Source organism: Sphaerodactylus townsendi, linkage group LG03 (genome assembly GCF_021028975.2).
Source record: "Sphaerodactylus townsendi isolate TG3544 linkage group LG03, MPM_Stown_v2.3, whole genome shotgun sequence".
Taxonomy (NCBI): Eukaryota; Metazoa; Chordata; class Lepidosauria; order Squamata; family Sphaerodactylidae; genus Sphaerodactylus; species Sphaerodactylus townsendi.
The window spans coordinates 5,785,501-5,809,032 of record NC_059427.1 but is presented as its reverse complement, the minus strand read 5'-3'; the positions used below and the strand labels follow the sequence as shown (position 1 = coordinate 5,809,032).

The 23,532-nt window shown below is 46.2% G+C and overlaps 4 protein-coding genes across 20 annotated transcripts in view; 1 reads left to right on the top strand and 3 right to left on the bottom strand.

Annotated features, from left to right (window-relative positions):
• Positions 1 to 23,532, bottom strand: part of LOC125428543 (zinc finger protein 883-like) — a 454,328-nt gene that overhangs the window by 248,433 nt on the left and 182,363 nt on the right. The gene's annotated exons all lie outside the window — the stretch shown is intronic.
• The window catches only part of LOC125428537 (zinc finger protein 436-like), a 774,209-nt gene that overhangs the window by 591,166 nt on the left and 159,511 nt on the right, over positions 1 to 23,532 (top strand). For all 17 annotated transcript variants that reach the window (XM_048488782.1, XM_048488785.1, XM_048488784.1 and 14 more), the window contains one exon: positions 10,516 to 10,520. In XM_048488782.1, coding sequence (XP_048344739.1) covers positions 10,516 to 10,520 — 5 coding nt within the window. The remainder of the gene's footprint in view (positions 1 to 10,515; positions 10,521 to 23,532) is intronic.
• LOC125429253 (zinc finger protein 14-like) lies at positions 144 to 9,409 on the bottom strand. The gene is made up of 9 exons (XM_048490198.1): positions 8,918 to 9,409; positions 8,510 to 8,624; positions 4,446 to 4,504; positions 4,104 to 4,230; positions 3,434 to 3,556; positions 2,376 to 2,540; positions 980 to 1,949; positions 477 to 895; positions 144 to 391 (listed from the first exon to the last, which is right to left on the bottom strand). The coding sequence occupies exons 1-9, from the start codon at positions 9,338 to 9,340 to the stop codon at positions 144 to 146; spliced, it is 2,649 nt and encodes an 882-aa protein (XP_048346155.1). The 5' UTR covers positions 9,341 to 9,409.
• Positions 20,097 to 22,296, bottom strand: LOC125428813 (zinc finger protein ZFP2-like). Its single transcript, XM_048489486.1, has 2 exons — positions 22,272 to 22,296; positions 20,097 to 22,187 (listed from the first exon to the last, which is right to left on the bottom strand). The coding sequence occupies exon 2, from the start codon at positions 22,176 to 22,178 to the stop codon at positions 21,303 to 21,305; it is 876 nt and encodes a 291-aa protein (XP_048345443.1). The 5' UTR covers positions 22,179 to 22,187; positions 22,272 to 22,296; the 3' UTR covers positions 20,097 to 21,302.

Here is a 23,532-nt window from a genome sequence, read left to right as displayed (position 1 = left end):
AAAAGATTGCTATCCTTTGATGCTTTTGGAGACCCTGATACTGTGACTGAATCTTTTTCCACATGCAAGGCAGTCAAAAGGCTTCTCCCCTATGTGGGTTCTTTGATGGCTGAGAAGACTGCCTCACTAAGCCTGAATCTCTTTCAACAGTCTGAACATTCAAAGGGGTTCTCGCTTGTGTGGGTTCTTTTATGGCTTTGAGGGCTACCACTGCAGCTGAATCTTTTTCCACAGTCTGAGCATTCAAAAGGGTTTCTCTGTGTGTGGGCTCTTTGATGTATTTGAAGACTGCCACTCTGACTGAAACTCCTTCCACATTCTGAGCATTCAAAAGGTTTCTCCCCTGTGTGGGTTCTTTGAAATTTTCTACAGTTGAAGGTGGCAACCCTCTCTAGATCTCTTTACACAATCTGAGCATTCAAAAGGTTTCTCTCCTGTGTGGGTTTTTTGATGAATTTGAAGACTGACTCTGTGACTGTATGTCCTTCCACACTCTTGGCATTCAAATGGTTTCTCACCTGTGTGGGTTCTTTGATGGCTTTGAAGACTGGAAATCTGACTGAATCTCTTTCCACATTCTGAGCATTCAAAAGGTTTCTCCCCTGTGTGGGTTCTTTGATGGCTTTGAAGACTCCCACTGCGCCTGAATCTCTTTCCACATTCTGAACATTCAAAAGGTTTCTCCCCTGTGTGGGTTCTTTGATGGCTTTGAAGACTCCCACTGCAACTGAATCTCTTTCCACATTCTGAGCATTCAAAAGGTTTCTCCCCTGTGTGGGTTCTTTGATGCATTTGCAGACTGCTACTGTAACTGAATCTTTTTCCACACTCGGAGCATTCAAAAGGTTTCTCCCCTGTGTGGATTCTTTGATGCATTTGAAGACTGCCACTCTGACTGAAACTCCTTCCACACTTGGAGCATTCAAAAGGTTTCTCCCCTGTGTGGGTTCTTTGATGCAGTTGAAGGTGGCCACTGCGCCTGAATCTCTTACCACAATCTGAGCATTCAAAAGGTTTCTCTCCTGTGTGGGTTTTTTGATGCATTTGAAGACTGACTCTGTGACTGAATGTCCTTCCACAGTCTTGGCATTCAAATGGTTTCTCACCTGTGTGGGTTCTTTGATGGCTGTGAAGACTGCAAATCTGACTGAATCTCCTTCCGCATTCTGAGCATTCAAATGGTTTCTCACCTGTGTGGGTTCTTTGATGGCTGTGAAGACTGGAAATCTGACTGAATCTCTTTCCACATTCTGAACATTCAAAAGGTTTCTCCCCTGTGTGGGTTCTTTGATGTATTTGAAGACTGCCACTGCGCCTGAATCTCTTTCCACATTCTGAGCATTCAAAAGGTTTCTCACCTGTGTGGGTTCTTTGATGCTGTTGAAAGTGGTAATTGCGACTGAATCTCTTTCCACATTCTGAGCATTCAAAAGATTTCTCTCCTGTGTGGGTTCTTTGATGGCTTTGAAGGGAGTCATTGCGACTGAATCTCTTTCCACAATCTGAGCATTCAAAAGGTTTCTCCCCTGTGTGGGTTTTTTGATGCACTTGAAGATTGCTATTCTGACTGAAACGCTTACCACATCTTGAGCATTCAAAAGGTTTCTCCCCTGTGTGAGTTCTTTGATGGCATTGAAGAGAGTAAGTTTGACTGAATCTCTTTCCACATTCTGAACATTGAAAAGGTTTCTCCCCCGTGTGGGTTCTTTGATGCTTTTGAAGACTGCTACTCTGAGTGAAACTCTTTCCACATTCTGAGCACTGAAAAAGTTTCCCTTCTGGTTGTGTTCTTTGATGTTTTTGAACATGAGAAATCTGAATTAATCTCTTTCCCCATTCTGAGCATTCAGAAGGTTTCTTCCCTGTGTGGGTCCTTTGATACTGTTGAACACTGCAACTTTGATTAAATCCCTTTCCACTCAACGAGTCTTTAACAGGTTTCTTCCTGGCGTGTATTCTTTGGTGCGCAAGGAGATCTGAGCTATCTTTGTGGTACTTTCCACACTGAAAGCATTTATGTGCCTTCTTTATACTGTTCTTTGGAATATGTACCTTACTTTTTCTTCCACCAGAAAATGTTATTCCTCTTGCTAAGCAGATTAACAGCTTTGTTCCTGAATGAGTCCTCTGGTGTTGAACAATGTCTGATTTTTGTGAGAAGGTATTGCCACAGTCTGAAAAGCTGTAAGGTCTCTTTTCAGCATGTGTTTTTTTATGACTAAGGATCTCTTCTCTGCAAAGGAAACTCTTTCCACACTCCAAGCATTTATGGGTCTTCTTTCCATTGTGTATTTCCAAATGGATCTCATATTGGGTTCGATCTGAGAAATTTTGTCCACAAACCAAGCACTTATATGTCTGCCCTACCACGTGAATTAGTTCACGGAAATCCTTATCCCACTTCTCAATCACATGACTTCCTTTCTGTCTCTTCAGTCCACCTTGATTCTTGGCATGTCTCATAAGCTCTTCATTCTTGACTCTATCTGGCAATAGCTGATGCACTTCCTCATCCTCCTCATTCCACTGCTCATCTCCTGCTGGAATAAAAAGAGAGATCCCATTGGCACCCATTGGACAAGGAGACCTGATCTTCCCTTGAACCTCCAACTACAAGCAAAACATTTCAATGGCTTTTTCCTTCTGTGCATAGAAGGGACTGGGACTGCATGGAAATCATCTCCTTGAGCAGGAATAGGTTTATCCTCCTTTTGCCAGTGTGGTTTCCAACCTGTTTCCTGCTTTTCACAATCTTAAAGAGTCTCAGTGCAGCTTACAAAACACATAACTTTTACTTCCCCACAACAGGAACCATGAGTGGTAGGTGGAGCTGAGAGGGTTGAGAGAGAACTGTGACTGGCCTAAGGTCACCCAGCAGGTTTTATGTGGAGGAATGAAGAATAAAAACCCTTTATACACATGAGAGCTGACTGATCTTAACCACTATACTATTCTGGCTCTCTGCAAGAAATTGCCATGATATCCAGATCTGCACCTATGCAGAGTGTCCTTCTAGCTGTGTTGAAAACAATGAAGAACTGGCTTTCAACCTGTTCCTGGGAGGGCGAGCAGAGACAAGGGGGGGGAGCGGGGGGAGGAGGAGAGAGAGAATCTAGGACTTCACTGAATGATCCACATAGATCTAAGGAGACTCCCATGGTTTTTGGGAAAGATACCAGTGGTGAGAAGGGCAGGTAAGGCCCAAAGGTAAAAGTTGTGCAAAAGGATCTTTGGCCTCCTCAACTTTCGCTGTTCTTAAGAAACACTCACTTTCCGTTAAATAATGACAACTTAAAGATACATTAGCCCCTTAAGAGACAGAGCTGAGCTCATCCTCAGAAGGAGCTTTGGAGAATCCCAGATTGCTGGCCCCAGAAGGCCTTTCCCAGCAGATTTTACAATTCTGCCATACAAAACCAAGAAGAATACTCACTTGTGGCCAATTTGTCTCTGAGGGAAATACTGTCTTGAGATCCACTTGAGAAACTCTCCAGCCTTTTTTTGGATGCAATATCTTTGTTTGTCTCCACCATAATCTCTCTTAAATGCCATGTTCCTTTGGCACAGAGAGAGAGAGAGAGAGAGAGAGAGAGAGAGAGAGAGAGAGAGAGAGAGAGAGAAAGAAAGAAAGAAAGAAAGAAAGAAAGAAAGAAAGAAAGAAAGAAAGAAAGAAAGAAAGAAAGAAAGAAAGAAAGAAAGATTGCTTTTATATGGGGAAAGTAATCCTAGGAAGAGGAAATGTTTTTCAGGAAGAACTGGGACTTGGTCAAAATTAAAGCCTACAATCCCAACTAGATCACAGTCAGGGGTGACAACTGTCACAGCAACTGGAAGAAAAAAGTGTACTTTTTGGCACCTGAAAATCACTCTGAGGGTTTCTCAGTCAGCCACAACACTGGCATCATTTGCCCTGGGCAAACCAGGTGGCCTGGGCTGTTCTGCCTGGCCATGCTGAAGATTGCCTTTGCTGACACTTCACTAATTTGAGGCCAGCAGAAGGGAGCAAGGAGTGGGATAGGCCTCAAAACAATAAACTGTGGTGTTTTAAGATTTCATCCCAATAGCAGCAACTTCTGCCTTCGACACCTACAAAAAATTCTTACCCACACAGGCCACACTCTCAGAGTTCTCCAGCATGACTTCCCTGTAGAGAGCTTTTTGGTCCAAATCCAGCAGGGCCCACTCTTCCTCAGTGAAATACACGGCCACGTCATCAAAGGAAACTGGAGACTGACAGAAAAAGCATTCCAAACCCTTATCACAGATCATACCAAGTTGAGATGGCACTCTGGAAGGGGGCATTCTGGCGGAGTGGCTGATCGAGATCTGGGCATGTGTAGAAGCAGTGGTGTTAATAGTTTCTTGCCTTTCAGGAACAGCTGCTAGAGTAAAGCTCCCCAGAGAAAGGAGGGGCACCCATTCTGCCCACTATACATTTCCCTTACCTGGACTGGAGGTAGCGCACCTGTGCAAAGAGAGCGGATCAATACTGTCTCTTCATTGCCTATGTGGAAGAGAAAAAGGGACAATCACATCTGTTCCCAAGCCCCTGAGGATGCCTGGGTTCCTTATACCAGCATCCTACTTCCTGTTGTGGCTGATCATTTACTCCAATAAGGACAAGTAGAAGACAAATGTTCACATGATTCCTGGCACCTAACAGTGGGATTTGAGAGGATGGTCCCCAGAACCTGCAGGCTCTGCTTATTCACAAAATGGAGGAGGTTGGCAAAGATTTGTCTACCTTTCCCTTTAAGCCACCATGGTTGTCTCTTATGGAAAAAAGGTGGGATAAGAGGCAATGACTGTGCAGCAATACCAAAATACATTGCACAGATCAAGGACACGAGGTGAAGCCTGTTTGCACTACCTGTATGAATTCCTGACACGCCTGGATTCGTGGCTGTTAATTAAACGTTAACCAAGCTCAAACTCCTTAAACACACACAAGGAGGGCATTAATCCAGCAGGAAACGGATGTCTGACTCAGGAGGCATTTAATGACCATGACACCCTTCAGTCCTATTATTCAGCAGTACGAAGTTTAGAATCAGCCATGACAACTGGGGCTTCTGCTAGATTTGCAGCAGTGGGGATGTGAGGAATTCCCTCTATGATGTGAGGAATTCCCTCTATGAATTTCTCCACTCCTCTTTTACTGGCATCACAATTTGTGAACACGTGGGAATCCTCAAACACTTGCAGGAGGCACCTCATTTATCTCTCTCCCACTATTGTCTCTTTCCCTGCCCTAGAATCCCCCACAGTCTTTCAGTTTTTCTTGCTTCCTTCTTCCATTCTAAAGTTGCCATTGTCCAGGTGGGGCCTGGAGTCTTCTTGCAATCAACAGATCTCCTCTCTTCAGCTCAAGGTCAAGAAATTGTTGAAGATTTGGGGGTGGAGCTACTTTCTCCACAGGAATTGTTCTCTGTCATCTGGAGAGCAGTGGTCATTCCGGATGATCTCCAGTCCCACTCAGGGGTTGGCCACCCTAATTCCGGTGGAGAAAATGGCTACTTTGAAGCGTGGAGTCTATCGTATTATCCCTTCCTGAGGTCCCTCCCCTTTTCAAACCGCATTCTTACTTAGCTCCAAATGCCAAATCTCCAGGAATTTCTTAATCTAGAGTTGACAACAGTACCATGTTTCCCCGAAAATAAGCCCTGCCCTGAAAATAAGCCCTATCATGATTTTTCAGGATTTTTGGAGGCGGCTTAAAATATAAGCCCTACTCCAAAAATAAGCCCTACCGGTAGTTACAGATCAGGATGGTGCGATCCAGCATGGTGCTCCCTGCCAATGAGGATGCAGCTTGCATCACACATGACAGGGAAGCCACGGCACTGCTGAGAGCCCGCCTTAATGAATTGTGAAGGTACCGTATTTCCCCTAAAATAAGACCCATTCCCAAAATAAGCCCTAATGCATCTTTTTGTGCAAAAATTAATATAAGACCTTGTCTTATTTTTGGGGAAACACGGTATTTCCTTCAACATCAATCTAAACTTATTTGCTCCTCTATGTTATGCTTTCCCATTTCTCTGCCCCCCTCCCCCAGTTATCTCTACCTAAGAAAACTGCGGCTCAGTTGTGAGGCCAATTGACAGACTTACTAGGATGGTAGAGAACACTCAAGCCCTTGTAGGGTGGGACCTCACTTTCCCAAGTATCCCCCCAATATTTCCTCTTTTCCTTTCCTGGCCACCCCTGTATCCTTTTCCATTGTCCTGCCTCATTTTCTGTTCCTTAGCCAATCATCACCTTTTCATCTGCCTTCAACCTTCACCTATATGGGCGTGAGAGAAGTTCCCGAGTTTTAAATTGTTTGATAGGTCTACTTATTTGTTTTGCCGGAATTATTTGACTCCCTTTTCGAGCAAAGCTGTGAGTGGTGCTGCTGTCAACTGAAGACTGAACTTACTGAATTTACTGCTCTGGTGAATGGCTGTTAATTATACGCCCTGAACTGCCTACAATTCCTGGCAAAGTCCTCCTAATCATGTGAGTAGTAAATCTCCGCTACTTGCGCATTAAGCTATCTTTGTGAGGGTTGTAAAAGTCATCATGACTAAAAGAAAGAACAGGACTAACTCACCTAATTCTGCAAGTCAACAGCCTAGGCAGAAAAAGACAAAACTGGATGACTGTCTCAAATCAGATCAGAGGCATACCGACCTAGGGACATGGGGATACCCATGTCCCCGGGCGCACACCTTTTAAGTCACATGGAGGGTGCCAGAGGGCCTCCCACGTGACCAAAGACATGCACCCGCAGTTGGCGCCTCACCCCCTCCCCCTCCCTAACTCACGAGTCAGCCTCCCAGAAGCGCTGCCACCCCACCGCTTCCTAGAGCCTGAGCAAGCTGCTCGGTCTCCGGCAGGCTGGAGGCTGAGCAGCTTACTCGCGAGTCAGCCTCCAGGAAGCGGCAGGGTGGCAGATCTGCCTCCCTGCTGCTTCCTAGAGCCCGAGCAAGCTGCTTGGTCTAGGGCAGGCTGGAGGCCAAGCAGCTTACTCGTGAGTCGGCCTCCAGGAAGCAGCACGGTGAATAATCTAGGGCAGGGGTCCCCAAACTTTTTAAACAGGGGGCCAGTTCACGCATGGCCAGAGCCCAGCCGGGGGCCGGACCAAGTGCCACCCACGGGGGGGCGGGGGGCGCCATCCATCCGCCCTCGACCCGCCCCTGGCCAAGCCCCCCACCCCTGCGGTCCCCTTCCAATCCGGCCCTGAAGCTCTGCCGCCTTTCTCTCTCCCCCCCTTGCTGCATTGGTACGGTCCCCTCCGGCCGCTTGGAATGAGCAGCGAGTCGCCCGCGCTTAATGCTGTTTGTAAACCTGGGGAAAAGGAGATAGAGAAGGGGGAGATCCGCTTCTGCCCAGCGGGCCGGATAAATGTCTTCCAGGGGCCTGATTTGGCCCCCGGGCCGTAGTTTGGGGACCCCTGCTCTAGGGGAAGGAGTGTCTGATAAGAATCCGGAGCCCCCTGAAAGTTTTTTCACAAGGCTGCTGGTTGAGCTTGCTGATCAATGCTTGTTAACAGCTAGAACTTTACAGCACTTAAAGGGAGAAATGGCTCAGGGGGTCAACCAGACAAGCAATCTTTACCAACACATGTTCACCGCAGTCTGTCGATGATAAAGTTACTGGGGTGCTTGATAAGTTAAACAATCTTTCAACCCAGCTCCTGCAGCTGGGAAACTCTTCCAGAAAAAGAAATCAACAGACTTCACCATGACAACGCATAACAGACTTCCCTCTGTGATACATCTCTGAAGATGCCAGCCACAGATGCAAGCGAAACGTTAGGAACAAGTTCTACCAGACCACGGCCACACAGCCTGGAAAACCCACAACAACCAGTTGAATCCAGCCATGAAAGCCTTCGACAATACTGCTTACATTATTCTCCTCTCCTCTTTTTCATCTGTGCAACAACTCAGTGAGGTGGGTTAGGCTGAAATGGTCCAAAATCATACAGGAATCATCTGAAGGAAGATGGGAGATTTGAGTCAGGGTCTCCCAGACCCTCTTCTGACCCTCTAACTGCTACATCACCCTGGCTTTCATAATGTGGCTGGCGTTGAACAATAGCAAGCAGCCAGGCCTACTTCAGTCAGTCTCCATGTGAGAACTGCAGACCCCCCAGAATTACAATGAAACTCCAGATGACAAGGATTTGTCCCCCTGGAGAAAATGGCTGCGGGGGTGTGTGTGTGTGTGCGTGCGTGCGTGCGTGCGTGTCAACACCATGGCATTATTATCAACTGAGGCCTCTCCCCTCCCCAAATCCTGAGCCTCAACCACAAAACTTCCAGAAAGTTCCCAACCTGGAGCTGGCAATCCTAGCCTGGCCTGGACCCAAACTGTCCTCCCTCAAAGGTCGCAAGAGTCCTGTATTTCTTTTCAATTGTGTCTTGCCCATTCCAAGCCCCAGTAACTGGATTGAGCATTCAGAAGATGACCCATCAAATTCACCAGTGCCCCATTTGAAGCAGGCACTATGAGCCCTTACCATGCGAGAGAGTATCTTGGACATGCTGCTGGGTCTGGCCATGCTGCCTTTCCTCCAACAGAGATCCTTCTATCTCAGAAAACTCAGCTTCCAATTTCAAAGATGGGTCCCATATCTGAAACAGCAGCAAGGGATACAGATACAAGATGGAATGGAAGACACCAAGGAATGGATCCTGACAGATTCCCAGACTCTGCACCTTTCCATCAGCAGACGCAATAGGGCTTCCTTTCAACACTGGAAAATTATCTAGAGGGAAAAATAATTTCCCTGAAAGAAATGGTAAAGTTGCTCCTTAAATCTTCTATTTGAATGATTAACAGTTGGCAAATATTCCACACGGAAGCTTTAGAAGACGATCAGGTATAATTGCCTGCATTGGACATACCTGGAAATGAAATCCCTCACCTGTTCTGCCTGTCTCTTCTCCTCTGCCTGACTCAGGAGGAAACCTTCAGCCAGGGCCACTGCCTGGGAACTGGTCTCTGGATTGCATCCTCTGATCCAGGACTGCATTTCTTGGGGCAGGATGGCCAGAAACTGCTCCAGGACCACCAAGTCCAGGATCTGCTTCTTGGAGTGCCTCTCTGCCTTCAACCAGTTGTTGCAAAATCCATGGAGCTGGCTGCAAACCTCTCGGGGCCCATTGGCTTCATGGTAGTGGAATTTCTGGAAGCGTCCAGAAAGTATTTCTGAGTTCAGGGGCTCCAGATCCCAGATCTCTGGCACAGCTCTCTCCCACAATTCAACACCAGTCGTAGCTTGGATGCGATAGGGGCCTTTCCTTGCTCTCTTGCCTGGTCGTGGTCCTCCTGGGTCCTGCTCTTCCATCTCCTTCTCCTTTTTTTCAGTCGCCTTTAACTGTGAAAAGATGTCTTTACTCGCTTGGCTATGAAGAGAAGTTACCCCCTGTGAGGGATGTGGGGAGGGGGGAGACAGAGAATAACCTGCAGCAAGAAAAAAAAATAGAATTGAGTGGATGAGAACAATTGATAGATGAGAACAACAAAACTCTTGTAGTTTGTAATAAAATGTTGTTATATTACATACTGAGCTCTTAAAGAAGAAGAAGAAGAAGAAGAGTTTGGATTTATATCCCCCCTTTCTCTCCTGCAGGAGACTCAAAGGGGCTGACAATCTCCTTGCCCTTCCCCCCCTCACAACAAACACCCTGTGGGGTAGGTGGGGCTGAGAGAGCTCAGAAGAACTGTGACTAGCCCAAGGTCACCCAGCTGGCGTGTGTGGGAGTGTACAGGCTAATCTGAATTCCCCAGATAAGCCTCCACAGCTCAGGCGGCAGAGCTGGGAATCAAACCCGGTTCCTCCAGATTAGATACACGAGCTCTTAACTTCCTACGCCACTGCTGCTTAAAGATATGCCTGTTCGGTTCTGTGGGAAAATTAACTATCCCTGCCTCTTTAAATTTGCTACAAGCTGTTCTCTGATGACTTTGGAGATCTTTTCTGGGTGGGGAGTAGATGAAGTGTCTCATCATGTCTACCTTTGCAACTCCAAGGTTACCTTCCAGCCAAGCGTAACTTCTACCCTGTTTCCCTGAATATAAGACATCCCTGAAAAATAAGACATAGTAGAGGTTTTGCTGAAGTGCGAAATATAAGGCATCCCCTAAAAGTAAGACGTAGCAAAGTTTTTGTTTGGAAGCATGCCCGACAAACAGAACACAGAAAAATAAGACATCCCCTGAAAATAAGATATAGCACATCTTTGGGAGCAAAAATTAATATAAGACACTGTCTTATATTCGGGGAAACACGGGTATTTAATTCAAAGACAAATACTTGTTGTAACCTGCTGTGAGCCCTCTGGGAAAGGACGGGATAAAATATGATTAAACAAACAAACAAACAAACAAATAAGTGAACTGAGGGAGTTCACATTTTGGAAGATTCTAATAACATCCACACAAAATATTAAGATCAATCATCACAATACACACTATCGTTTCATAATAGAAATCAGGTACTCTGCCCCCATTGCCCTAAAGCAGGGGTCTTCAAACTAGGGCCCTCCAGATGTTCATAGACTACAATTCCCATGAGCCCTACCACTTGGCCATGCTGGCAGGGGCTGATGGGAATTGTAGTCCATGAACATCTGGAGGGCCATAGTTTGAAGACCCCTGCCCTAAAGCATCCTTCTTGAGTGTGTGTGTGTGGGGGGGGGGGGTCAGTCTCTTCAGGAGCAGATCCTGAAAAAATCCTTCAGCAGAGCAGATTGGAAGGCAAAAGGGTAGAGCCCAGTAAAGTTCATAATATCCTGGATTGGGAGGGAATCAGGGTCAGGGGATGCCCACTGTCTTCACACTCCCTCCTCCTTTGTCCTCTCTCTCTCCCTCAAATAACGTTCAACTGATCTCCATCTTCCATGGCTCCTAGAGGGCAAGAAGCATGTTCAGGCCTCACTGCTCAGGTGGTTTGGGATGGGGGGGAAGAGGTCCTTTCCTGCCAATTCCTAAACTCTTCTGCATACCTAGGAAGCCACCACCCTCAACCTACACCTTCTTTACATGCCCTACAGAGGGGAACTGGGCCAAAAAGCTGATGATAAGAGGAGGAGGACTTCACTTTTCTCTTCCATAAGGAGTCTTAAAGTGGCTTACAATTGCCTTCTCTCCCCTCCCCCCCCCCACCTTCCCCAGGTACCTTGTGAGACAGGTGGGGCTGAAATAAATTGGAAAGAGCTGTGACTGGTCGAAGGTCACCCAGCAGGTTTCATTTGCAGAAATGGAGAATCAGACCTGGTTCTTCAGATTATAGAGTCCACCACTCTTAATTAGTACACAATGCCACAAAAATGCCAGACTTCACTTGAAGCTGGGTTCCAAAGGGGAAAATACACCTTATTGACTATTTGTTCCAGCAAGAATCCAAAAGGTCTCTTGCCTGGCAAAGACCAAGTCCCATTGCTTTTTGTTACTGGGATGGAGTCCAGTGACATCTGGAGTCCAGTGACATCTGATAATCTGACTAAAAAGTTGGACTACCACCGTGGTGGTGAACCTTTGGCACTCCAGATGTTATGAACTACAATTCCCATCAGCCCCTTCCAGCATGGCCAATTGGCCAATGCTGGAAGGGGCTGATGGGAGTTGTAGTCCATAACATCTGGAGTGCCAAAGGTTCGCCACCACTGGACTACCAGAATACAGGAGCCCAGTGGCACCATTCCTGTGGCTTGAGGGCCAGACTTGAAAGCATCTCTGAGTGAATTGGAACCCCTGCTTTTATACAATTTTCAGTATTAGTCATTGCCATCTGATCATCTTAAACCAATCCTCTGTATTCACTGTTTATCATTCTAGATAACTCTAAGTCATTCTGCTAAACCTCAAAAGAACTACCTTATTGGGAAATCACATAAAACCTGCTATAGCTTTGAAGAATATGATGTCACTCTTGAAGAGAAAAACAAGAGATCTTTCTTTCTGGCACAGGAAGAGAGCTCTTCTCCCAAATCATGTCTTCCCATTACTTTCTTTATGCTTTGGATCCTGCCTAGCAGACCCTGGCCCTACATTTCTTCCCCTCCTCAAGCCCCTTTTAGTCACCAGACCCCTCCTAGCCTCTCCTACAGCATTCCATAAAACTTGAGGGGGAGCAGGAAATGGATCCCCCACACCTTTGTAGGACTATGGATTCGCTCCCTGGCCTATTCTGTCCCCCCTCCCCCATCAGAAAATAAACTGGTATTGGGGTAGGCAAAGATTGAAGCACTCTGATATCTCCTGTGGGGGGAAGAAAGGGAGGCTTTGGGAGTCATCACTTTCCTCCACCAGAGACCCTTCTTTTGCCATCACTGCCCCCCACCCCCAGCTCTTTCCTCTCTGCTCTGGGTTTTGCTCTCCGGAATGAAGGGACATCCTCTCCAGACTCTCTCATCTGAATGTGCTTCTTTTTCACACTCATTGAACGCGAGGGGGTGTCACCCAGCGCCGATTCCATCACCGATCCATACTGCTTACCCAGACCATGTCCCTTTAGCGGAAAAGGAAAGAAAGCTCTACTGGGGTCAGGCTGCCAAGAAGCAGACGGGGTGGGGTTGGGGGGGAATGAATGGGTGCTTCCTCCCCAAATCTCCTGCTCCTCTTCAGCTTTGACCCATCAGCCCCCACCTCAGTCTAAAGTTTATGTCTCTTGCAGATTTTAATTCCCTGGCTCTCCTTTCTTTGGGGACTTCTTCATTTTGCACAAAACACCTCTTTCTGGCACAAGAAGGGGAGTGTGAATTCGCTGTGTCCCCCTCCCTTCCCTCTTCTTTGCTTTGGGTCCTGCCTAGCATCCCTTGGCCCTATGTTTCTCCCCCCTCCTCTAGCCCCTTCAGCTTACCAGGCCCCTCCCAGTCATTCATGAAGAAGAAGAAAAAGAGTTTGGATTTATATCCCCCCTTTCTCTCCTGCAGGAGACTCAAAGGGGCTGACAATCTCCTTGCCCTCCCCCCCTCACAACAAACACCCTGTGAGGTAGGTGCGGCTGAGAGAGCTCCGAGAAGCTGTGACTAGCCCAAGGTCACCCAGCTGGCGTGTGTGGGAGTGTTCAGGCTAATCTGAATTCCCCAGATAAGCCTCCACAGCTCAGGCGGCAGAGCGGGGAATCAAACCTGGTTCCTCCAGATTAGATACACGAGCAGCTCAGAAAGCCCAAACGTTCTTTCTGGAAGGGAGGAACAGGAAATGACTCCCCCATCTCTCTCTTGGACTGTGGACTTGTAACCTCAGCTTGTGGGTTCTGTGGGGCAGTACTTGGAATGAGTTGCAACAACAATTTTTAAACAACAAAATGGTTTACTTTTTCTTTACAATTAACACTTTTAAAACATCAACATTTAACGTTACAATTCAAGGTCCTGTTCAGGTTGCATTTCAAGTCCTTCTATTTACAGTCTACTGATATTGCCAAGTCCAAATCTTCTTTGGAAGTTGGCTGGCTCCTGAAGACTCCAAGGGCTTGATGAACAGGTTGCAACATGATGAAGGTCTCCAGGAGAACTCTCACCCATTACAACCACAAAAGAAACCCTTAACAAGGTGTTAAGGGCTTATAGAAATCAAGGTCCGAGTCTGGTAGCCTTGTTCTTCTGCAAAAGAGCTCTTTCAGCCTCTCTGCTGCTCCGAGTCTCCACCCCTTACTGGGTCAACCCATTCTGGGCCAACCCATTCTGGGCATGGGGGTTACAGACTCTCTCCCTTTAACTAGTCTGCGGTAATATTTCTGCCCCACCCCCACCAACGACATACGCTGGTTTTTCTATTCCAGTAAAGGGATAGAGATTGAAGTACTCATGTCTCATGTGGAGGCAGGAATGAGAGGTTTTGGGTCCCGGAGAAACCTCTTCCCTCCTTTTGCACCCTCGCAGTTATTTGCTGTTTGCTTGGGGCTTTGCCTTCCAAAATGAAGACTCGAGCCCAAATGAATGCGCCTCCTCCTTTTGCACCCCACCGGGGCAGAGACTGCCACTGTCGAACCCGCCACTCGCTTTGGAGGAACTGCGGGGCGGGGCGGGGCGGGGGGGGTCCTTCTTCCTGTCTTTCCTTCACTAACAACCCCCCACCCCCGACTCATCCAGAGTCTCCCACCAACCCTTTCTGCAAATGTCGATCACTCGCAAGTCCTCTGCAACGAAGGGAGGAGGCTGGATATAATCCCCCCCAACCCGATGCAGACGGGGGGAGGGGGGAAGGGGAGCACCTGACGGACTAGCACCCCCACCCCTCCCAAGGCTTTGCAGTGGGGGTGCAGTGGGGGTGTCCTGATGGACTAGCACCCCCACCCCTCCCAAGGCTTTGCAGTGGGGGTGCAGTGGGGGTGTCCTGACGGACTAGCATCCCCACCCCTCCCAAGGCTTTGCAGTGGGGGTGCAGTGGGGGTGTCCTGATGGACTAGCATCCCCACCCCTCCCAAGGCTTTGCAGTGGGGGTGCAGTGGGGGTGTCCTGATGGACTAGCACCCCCACCCCTCCCAAGGCTTTGCAGTGGGGGTGCAGTGGGGGTGTCCTGATGGACTAGCACCCCCACCCCTCCCAAGGCTTTGCAGTGGGGGTGTCCTGGGGTTGTCCTGACGGACTAGCACCCCCACCCCTCCCAAGGCTTTGCAGTGGGGGTGCAGTGGGGGTGTCCTGACGGACTAGCACCCCCACCCCTCCCAAGGCTTTGCAGTGGGGGTGCAGTGGGGGTGTCCTGACGGACTAGCACCCCCACCCCTCCCAAGGCTTTGCAGTGGGGGTGCAGTGGGGGTGTCCTGATGGACTAGCACCCCCACCCCTCCCAAGGCTTTGCAGTGGGGGTGCAGTGGGGCTACTCTCCTGGATCAGGCCCCACCTCTGACCTCCCTTCCACCCACCCCAGATTTCCCAGCCTCCCATCCCCCACAACAAGCCCCGGGAGCCCCCGTCACTCACGCGAAAGGAGCTGCTGCCGCCGCGTTGCTCTCCAAGAAAGAAGTGACCTCCTCACTGCTTCCCTGGCGGCCGCTCTAGGATTTCAGCCTCGCTGGACTCAGTTTCCGGGCGTGCGCCGGTGAAAGCACGTGGAGAAAACTCTTCCCCCCCCCCCCCCCGCCGCGGGACTCCTGGCCCGCCGATTCCCTCCTTTGTCTCCAAAATGGGTTTGTGTACGAAAAGAAAAGGGGCGGGGCCAGGTGAACTAGAAGAGGGAGAGGACAGAGGTGGTGTGGGCGAGAATCATTTGGAGGAGGAGGAGACACCCCCTCCAAGCATTGAATTACCTCTGGGGTCAAGAAATTCTGCCTTGCCTGCCCCTCCCCAAGCCGGATCTGGTCCATCTGATTCCTGGCGCAGAGTCACTGGTCTTCGGGGAGCCCCAAAGGAAGAAGGGAGCTGGCAGCAGAGGCCCCTTTTTGCTCCTGAGAAGATGTTTTCCCTGCGAGAAATGGGGAGTCTCTCCACGTTCGAACCAACCACATAGTGTGATTGGGAGGCTGGTGGAAACGGAGCTGAGACACCAGAAAGTTTGAGGAGGACACTTGATTCGTTTGGAGATCATTGAAATGCAGTTTGGAAAGAGCTTGGAATCAATGAAGACCACCCTTTGTCCCCTGGATCCCTGTCCACCAGGTTTTGGAAACCATGACAGGATCATAGCAATGACATCCATCCCTCCCCTGCTTATGAGAAAAGTGTTAAGTTATTCCCTGGAATCCCAGAAGGGAGAGGCAGCAGAGGCAAGGAGGGTGGAGTATTTATTTTTATTGATTTGATTTCTACCCCACCCTTTCCCAACAAGTTAGGCTCCAATAAAAATACACAATTAAAATATAAATATGTTAAAACCCCAATTAATAAAACCCAGTGGCACCAAATGTAATAAGGGCACCCAATCAAAAGGGTAGAAAAGCTAGTAGGAACAATAATAAAGAAAAAGAAACAAAGAGGGGAGGGAAGGATGGAAGATGGGGTCCATTGCTGCTCTCAACCTTGGATCTGACAGAACATCTCAGTTTTGCAGGCCCTGCAGGACTGCATCTAGTCCCACAGGACCCTAAGTAAAAGAAGAGAGTGTCACCTTGCTGGGAGCAGAGTCTCTCTATGTACCTGGAACACTAGAAGAAGCAAATGTATTGAAAACTCTTACTCGTTTGAGAAGAACAATAGGGCTAAACTTCACCTGGATGATAGCACCCAGAGAACACAGAAACAGATCCCCTCTCCCAACAGTCCTGTGAGTAAAGCAAGCTGTGGGGATGGTGAGCAGCTGGGGTCTGAATTACATTTATCTTTGGCGGGGAGCATCCCTCACAGTAGTTGCTTTGCAAGGAAGAGATTTGCAACCCAAAGCACAGCTGTTTAAAGCATAGAGTAGAAAAACTGAAAACAGTGAGAACATTACAGCGTTAGCCACTGTGTGGTTTACTGCATTCAATATACAGGTGTTAAAACTGACAAAACATATTTCTATGTTCCTGTCCCTCCCCCCAACTTTAGACTCATAAAACAAGTAAATATCACCACAACACCCTGGTTTTTTTTCCTGATTCCCTCTTAAAATGTCATCAGCAGTCATCATCCCGTTCTAATAGTATACTAAAGTATTTAGAGATGATCCAAAGGTGTAGCTCCTTCCCCCACCAAAAAAATCCCCCTTTTCCAGACCTCAACTAATATTGGAACTTTGATTTTACAAGACCCTGAAGTCAGAGAGGCTGCATTGAGGATACATAACTAGTTTCTAGCTTAGCATAACAGTTTGTTTTCTTCATGCATAGATGGAATTAGAGAAAATAAAGTAAGATTCTATTAAAGTTTACAGATCTGGTGAGAGAAAACCTGGCTTTGTAACTTGATACCTTTGCTAGATTTTCATAGTATCATAGAATCTTTGGCCCCTTCCGCACGCGCAAAATAATGCATTTTCAAACCATTTTCACAACTGTTTGCAAGTGGATTTTGCTATTCCACACAGCTTCAAAGAGCACTGAAAGCAGTTTGAAAGTGCATTATTCTGCATGTGCGGAATGAGCCATACAGTTGGAAGAGACCACAAGGGCCATCAAGTCCATCCCCCTGCCATGCAAGAACACACAATCAAAGCACTCCTGACATCTAGCCTCTGTTTAAAAACCTCCAAAGAAGGGTACTCCACCACTCTCTGAAGCAGTGAAATCCACTGTTGAACAGCCCTGACAATCAGAAAGTACATGAAAGAAACAGAAACAGAAAGAAATGTTTAGGTGGACTCTCTTTTGCACCTTGAATCCATTACTTTGTATCCTAGTCTCTGAGGCAACAGATAATAACCTTGCTCCCTCTTCAATTTTGCATCCCTTCAAATATTTAAACACAGCTGTCATGTCCCCTTTTAATCCTGGTAAGTCATGGACCTGCTCACAGTGTAATTATCCCTGACATATGGTGCTACTCCACCGCCTTTCCTATTTGATCTATTTCTCTAGAATAGGTTGTACCCCTCAGTTATTACATTCCAATCATGAGATTAATCCCACCAGGTTTCAGTGATGCCTATTATATCATTTATATTATGCCGTGTCAAGAGTTCCAATCATCCTGTTTTTTACCCATTCTTTGTGCGTTAGTGTTGAGACATCTAAGGCTTTGGTTCATGCCCCTCAGGTGCTTATTTAAGTTTTTTTCCTCCTCACTGCTGAGTTTTTGAATTGTTCACTCAGTTCTCTCTGGCCCGTTCCGCACGGGCCATATACGGCTCCCTGGGGACTGCAAAAACACCGTCTCCAGGGAGCCGTTCACACAGGCGGCGCTGCTAAAACGCAGCAGCGCTGACCTGGCTCCCCTCCACCACCCCCAGGGTGGCGTCAGGCCGCCTCCAAAAACCTCCCTCCTGGAGGGAGGTTTTTGGAAAACAGCGCGTTCCCGCCGGCGCGGTGTGAACAGCACCGCCGGGAACACACTGTTTTCCTCATCCCTCTCCCACTCACCTCGTCATCCTGCGTCGCTCTACTGGACTGCTGAGACCCTCCCTCGCTGTCCTGCGACCCCTGGAGGTCGGAGGGCAGCGTGGGCTGGTCTTAGGAGTTCAGCAGGGCGACGAAGGCGATGAGGTGAGTGGGGGGGGGACGGGAAAGAGACGGTTCCGTGCGGAGCCGCCTCTCCCGCGCCGGCCTCTGTGGGGGCCGCTCGCACGCTCCCGTGTGAACGGCTCCCACCCCTCCACCGGCAGAATTCCTGCTAGTGCAGGGGCGTCCTTTCCGCAGTGCAGAAAGGGCCTCTATAACCTTCAGTCTATTCTCTCTAGTACTAGAAGGAATAAGAGGGGAGGTCCTCCTATGGATTAAAAATTGGTTGAGAAACAGGAAGCAAAGGGTGGGTGTAAATGGGAAGTTCTCACAATGGAGAGGGGAGTGGTGTCCTCCAAGGATCTGTTTTGGGACCAGTGCGCTCTAACCTATTCATTAATTACCTGGAAGTAGGGGTGGGTAGTGTGGTGGTCAAGGGGGGAATAATTCAAGGAGGATATTGACAAGCTGGAGTGTTCCCAGAGGAAGGCTGGAAAAAGGTCTGGAGTCCTTGCTCTATGGAAAAACTTAGGGAGGTGGGTATGTTTTGTCTAAAGAAGAAAAATTAAGGGGTGACATGATAGCTATGTAAATACTTGAAGAGATGTCATGCTGAAGATGGAGCAAACTTGTTTTCTGCTACTCCAGAGACTAGGACATGGTGTATGGGGAAAGAGATTCCACTTAAACATTAGAAAGAACTTCCTGATGGTAGAAGAACATGCAGTGGAATATGCTGCCTCTGAGGGTGCTGGAGTCTCCTATTTTGGAAGTTCTTAAACAGAGGCTAGATGGCCATCTGTCCAAAGTGCTTTGATTGTGTGTTCCTGCATGGCAGGGGGTTGGATTGGATTGCCCTTATGGTCTCTTCTGACTCTATAATTTTATGACTCTATGGTCCTAAAAATTCAGCAGGAAATTGCAAATGATACCTGACATTACAAGGTGGGGAAGTTTTCAAAGGATTGGATCTGTTTGATTCAATCACATGTTGGGCTGTTTTGATGACTCAGAGGAGATTGCCCATTAAACTGGAAATGATCTCACTTTGGTTTGATGAAATATTATTTGAAGTAGAGATGTGGTTGTATTTGTGCCTTGGAACCAAGGGGAGTATGTAAAAGTCCTTGTGACATTCTGCCTCCATGATGAAATGTGCTCTGAAGAAGAAGAGTTTGGATTTATATCCCCCCTTTCTCTCCTGCAGGACACTCAAAGGGGCTTACAATCTCCTTGCCCTTCCCCCCCTCACAACAAACACCCTGTGAGGTAGGTGGGGCTGAGAGAGCTCCGAGAGGCTGTGACTAGCCCAAGGTCACCCAGCTGGCGTGTGTGGGAGTGTACAGGCTAATCTGAATTCTTAGCCTCCTACGCCACTGCTGCAGATGACTAGCAGAAGTACTTTCTCAAGCATACCACAAAGATTCCGTCATTGCACTTTCAGTTTTCAAGGGGATGCCCTCCAAAAGAACTAAGAGAAGATGGGAGATCAATTTGGGGTGTCTTAACTCAAGAAAGGACAGGGAACTTACACTGAACCTTCATAAAGTTTATCCTTTGTTTCTCCTTTCTTAAATGCTTTGCAACTGTGTCTGACTAAATTTCTTTCCACATTCTAGGCACTTTAAAGGTTTATTCTAAGTGTGTTCAGAGATACTGTGCAAGATTTGTACTAATCTCTTTCCAGACAGTGAGCATTCAAAAGTTTTCTCCCCTCTATGGGTTCTTTGATACAGTTGAAGATTTCCACTCTCCCTGAATCTCTTTCCACACTTGGAGCATTCGAAAGGTTTCTCCCCAGTGTGTGTTCTTAGATATTTTGCAAGATAGCCACTTTTACTGACTCTTTGCACACTCTGAGAATCCAAAAGGTTTCTCCCCCATGTGATGCAGTCATTTTGATTAAATCTCTTTCCATGCTGTGAGCATTCACAAGGTTTCTCCTTTGTGCGGGTTCTTTCATGTTCATGAAGATGGCCACTACAACTGAATCTCTTTCCACGCACTTTGATATTTTTGAAGATAGCTACTGCAATTGAAACTCTTCACACTATGAGCAGTCAGAAATTTTCTCCCCGTGTGGTTACTTTTTTAAAATGATAATTTTTAATTTTTTTCTCACATAAAACAGACACATGCAAGCAACATCAGAAACAACAAAAAGAAAAAAAATTCATACTAAAATACAACCCAGTATGCATCCTACAATAACTCCCAGCTGTTTCACCTTTAATTGAAAATTTAAATTCATGCATATAATTAAAAAAATAGATCAGTTTTTTTGTTTTTCTAATATTCTAATGCATTTCTGCTGTTTTCTTTTAGGTTTCAAATCCTGCTCTTGTTTTTTTGTTTGAATAGGTTTTCAAAAGATATTCCAAATAAAATTTCAGTTTTCTAAAAAGTTTCCCATATTATTGTCCCTTATGAGATGTCAGTTTTGCCATTTCTGCATATTCTGTGACTTTCAAAATCTGGTCCTCCTTTGTTCGTATCTCAATTTTTGTGCCTATAGAATCCTTGCTGCAGTACTCATATACATAAAAAGTGATCTGTATTGATTAGGAATATCATCTCCCATGAGTCCTAACCAAAAAAAAAAAGCCTTAGGGTTTTCCCCCCCAAAAATGCTGTCTTCAGAATCTTTCGTATTTCTTTTAATATCGTTACAAAAAAAGTGTAGCTTCCTTACACACCCACTACATATGAAAGACCTCTCTTGTTGTCGGCACAGCATTTGTTAGACATACCTTTATACATCATTGACAATTTTTTTGGCATCAAATACCATCTATATATTATTTTGTAATTATTTTCCTTCAAATTATAACATGCTGTGAACTTTAGATCTTTCCTCCAGTTACTCCCACTGTTCCACCTGTATGTTTCTACCAAAATTTCTGGCCCATTTAATCATTTCAAACTTAACTACCTTGTCTTCTGTGTCTCAATTCAGTAACACCTTATACATTTTAGTCATCAGTTTATCATCATTTGTTCATAAATTATATCCAAATCTATCTTTTGAGTGGAAAAGCCTGCATTTTTGTAATCAACTTTAAACATTTCTAGAAGTTGATAGCAATGAAACCAATTTTTAACTATATGTTATAATCGTACATAGGTTCACATTTGTCATCTTGGAGGTACAGCAATTCTTTGTTAGGAGGCAATTTTTCTTGCATATTTACCTCTTTTCTAGTAAAAGCTTCAATTGGGGGAGAACAATAATGGAGTTACATTTGCTATAAACCTTTCATATTTCGACCAAATCCAAAGCCGACTGCTTCTAACGCAGTTCCCTCGTGTGAGTTCTTTGATGGATTTGAAGATGATTGCTTTGACTGAATTTCTTTCTACACACTGAGCATTCAAAAGGTTTCTCCCCTGTGTGGGTTCTTTGATGCCTTTGAAGATGTCCACTCTCACTGAATCTCTTTCCACACTCTGAGCATGCAAAAGGTTTCTCCCCTGTGTGAGTTCTTTGATGCATTTGAAGATGATTGCTTTGACTGAATTTCTTTCTACACATTGAGCATTCAAAAGGTTTCTCTCCTGTGTGGGTTCTTCGATGCCTGTGAAGACTTCCACTCTCACTGAATCTTTTTCCACACACTGAGCATGCAAAAGGTTTCTCCCCTGTGTGGGTTCTTTGATGCATTTGAAGATGGTTGCTTTGACTGAATTTCTTACTACACACTGAGCACTCAAAAGGTTTCTCTCCTGTATGGATTCTTTGGTGGGTGTAAAGGTGACCACTCTCACTGAATCTCTTTCCACATTCTGAACATACAAAAGGTTTCTCCCCAGTGTGGATTCTTAGATGTTTTGCAAGATGGCCACTCTCACTGAATCTTTTTCCACACTCTAAGCATTCAAATGGTTTCTCCCCTGTGTGGGTTCTTAGATGTTTTTGCAAAGAGACACTTTGATTGAATCTCTTTCCACACTGTGAGCATTCATAAGGTTTCTCCCCAGTGTGGATTCTTAAATGTTTTCCTATACTGCTACTCTCACTGAATCTCTTTCCACACTCTGAGCATTCGAATGGTCTCTCCCCTGTGTGGGTTCGTTGATGTTTTTGCAAAGAGTCATTTTTATTGAATCTCTTTCCACACTGTGAGCAAACAAATGGTTTCTCCCCTGTGTGGGTTCGTTGATGCATTTGAAGGTGACTACTTTGACTAAATTTCTTTCTACACACTGAGCATTCAAATGGTTTCTCTCCCGTGTGGATTCTTTGATGCCTTTGAAGACCTCCACTCTCACTGAATCTCTTTCCACACTCCAAGCATTCAAAAGGTTTTTCTCCAGTGTGAGTTCTTTGATGTCTTCGAAGACTTCCATTCTCACTGAATCTCTTTCCACATTCAGAGCACTGAAAAGGTTTCTCCCCTGTGTGGATTCTTTGATGTGTTTCAAGATGGCCACTGTGGCTGAATCGCTTTCCACACTCTGAGCATTCAAAAGGTTTGTTCCCTTTCTGGGTTATCTGAGGCATTTTGAGACAGCCATTTTTACTGAACCTTTTCCCACATTTTGAGGACTGAGAATGTTTTTCTACTTTATGTATTTTCTGGTGCACAAGGAAGTGTGATCTGTATCTGAAGAATTTTCCACAATAAAAGCATTTATGTTCCTTCATTATATTGTGCTTCAGAGTATGTTCATTGCCCTTTCTTCCATCAAAGAAGGTCACTTCACTTTTTAAGAAGATTAATGGTTTCTCTCCCGAATGAATCATTTGAGGTTGAACAAGGTCTGATTTCTTTGAGAAGCATTTGCCACAGTCTGAGCAGCTACACAGTTTCTCTTCTGTAAGTGTTCTTTGATACCTAATGAGCTCTGCTCCACAAAGGAATCTCTCTCCACACTCCAAACATTGATGGGTATTCTTTCCATTGTGCATTTGCAAATGGATCTCATATTGGGTTTGATCTGAGAAGGCCATTCTACACTCCAAACACTTATAACCTTCTTGCATTATGTGGATTACTTCACAGAAATCCTGCCCTTTACCAAGATTCATGTTCTTATGGACGGTCTTTCCAAAGGCCACAATTTCATTTTCATTTTTCCTGGAGCAGATTCTCTGGTTAGCACAGAAGCCTTTGTTCCTTTTTGTTTTGGTTGACTCTTCCTCTTGGACTAGGATTTCATGAAAACCTTGGAACAGAAAAGGAATTTCATGGAAACCTTCTCCTTGGGATGAAATGGACTTATTCCTCCTCATGTCTGTGTGGCTTCCCTCCTTTCTCTGTGGTCCATCATTCCTGAAGTTTCCTTTGGAGTCTTCAACCTTGACTTTTTGTTCAGAGAACCCCTGGAATCCCCCAACTCTCTCCTCTATATGTTCTGCTGGAAGGAAGGAAGAGGACCAGTCAACACCTGCACAACAAACCAAGACACCCATCAGATACTGCTCATTAATGAGTGTGTATTCCCTTTATCAGATCTATTCCCCTCACCCCCCAAAAAATGGGCTGCTGGTCATACCTTATCCACAGCCAGGCCCCACT

Excerpts from the sequence above, each read along its gene's own strand:
- LOC125429253 (XM_048490198.1), bottom strand. The coding sequence starts at position 9,340 with ATGGAAGAGCAGGACCCAGGAGGACCACGACCAGGCAAGAGAGCAAGG. Across the intron at positions 8,625-8,917 it reads AGAAGAGACAGGCAGAACAG|ATATGGGACCCATCTTTGAA; the intron begins GTGAGGGATTTC and ends CTGCTGTTTCAG. Across the intron at positions 4,231-4,445 it reads GTGCGCTACCTCCAGTCCAG|TCTCCAGTTTCCTTTGATGA; the intron begins GTAAGGGAAATG and ends TTTTTCTGTCAG.
- LOC125428813 (XM_048489486.1), bottom strand. The coding sequence starts at position 22,178 with ATGCATCAACGAACCCACACAGGGGAGAAACCATTTGTTTGCTCACAG.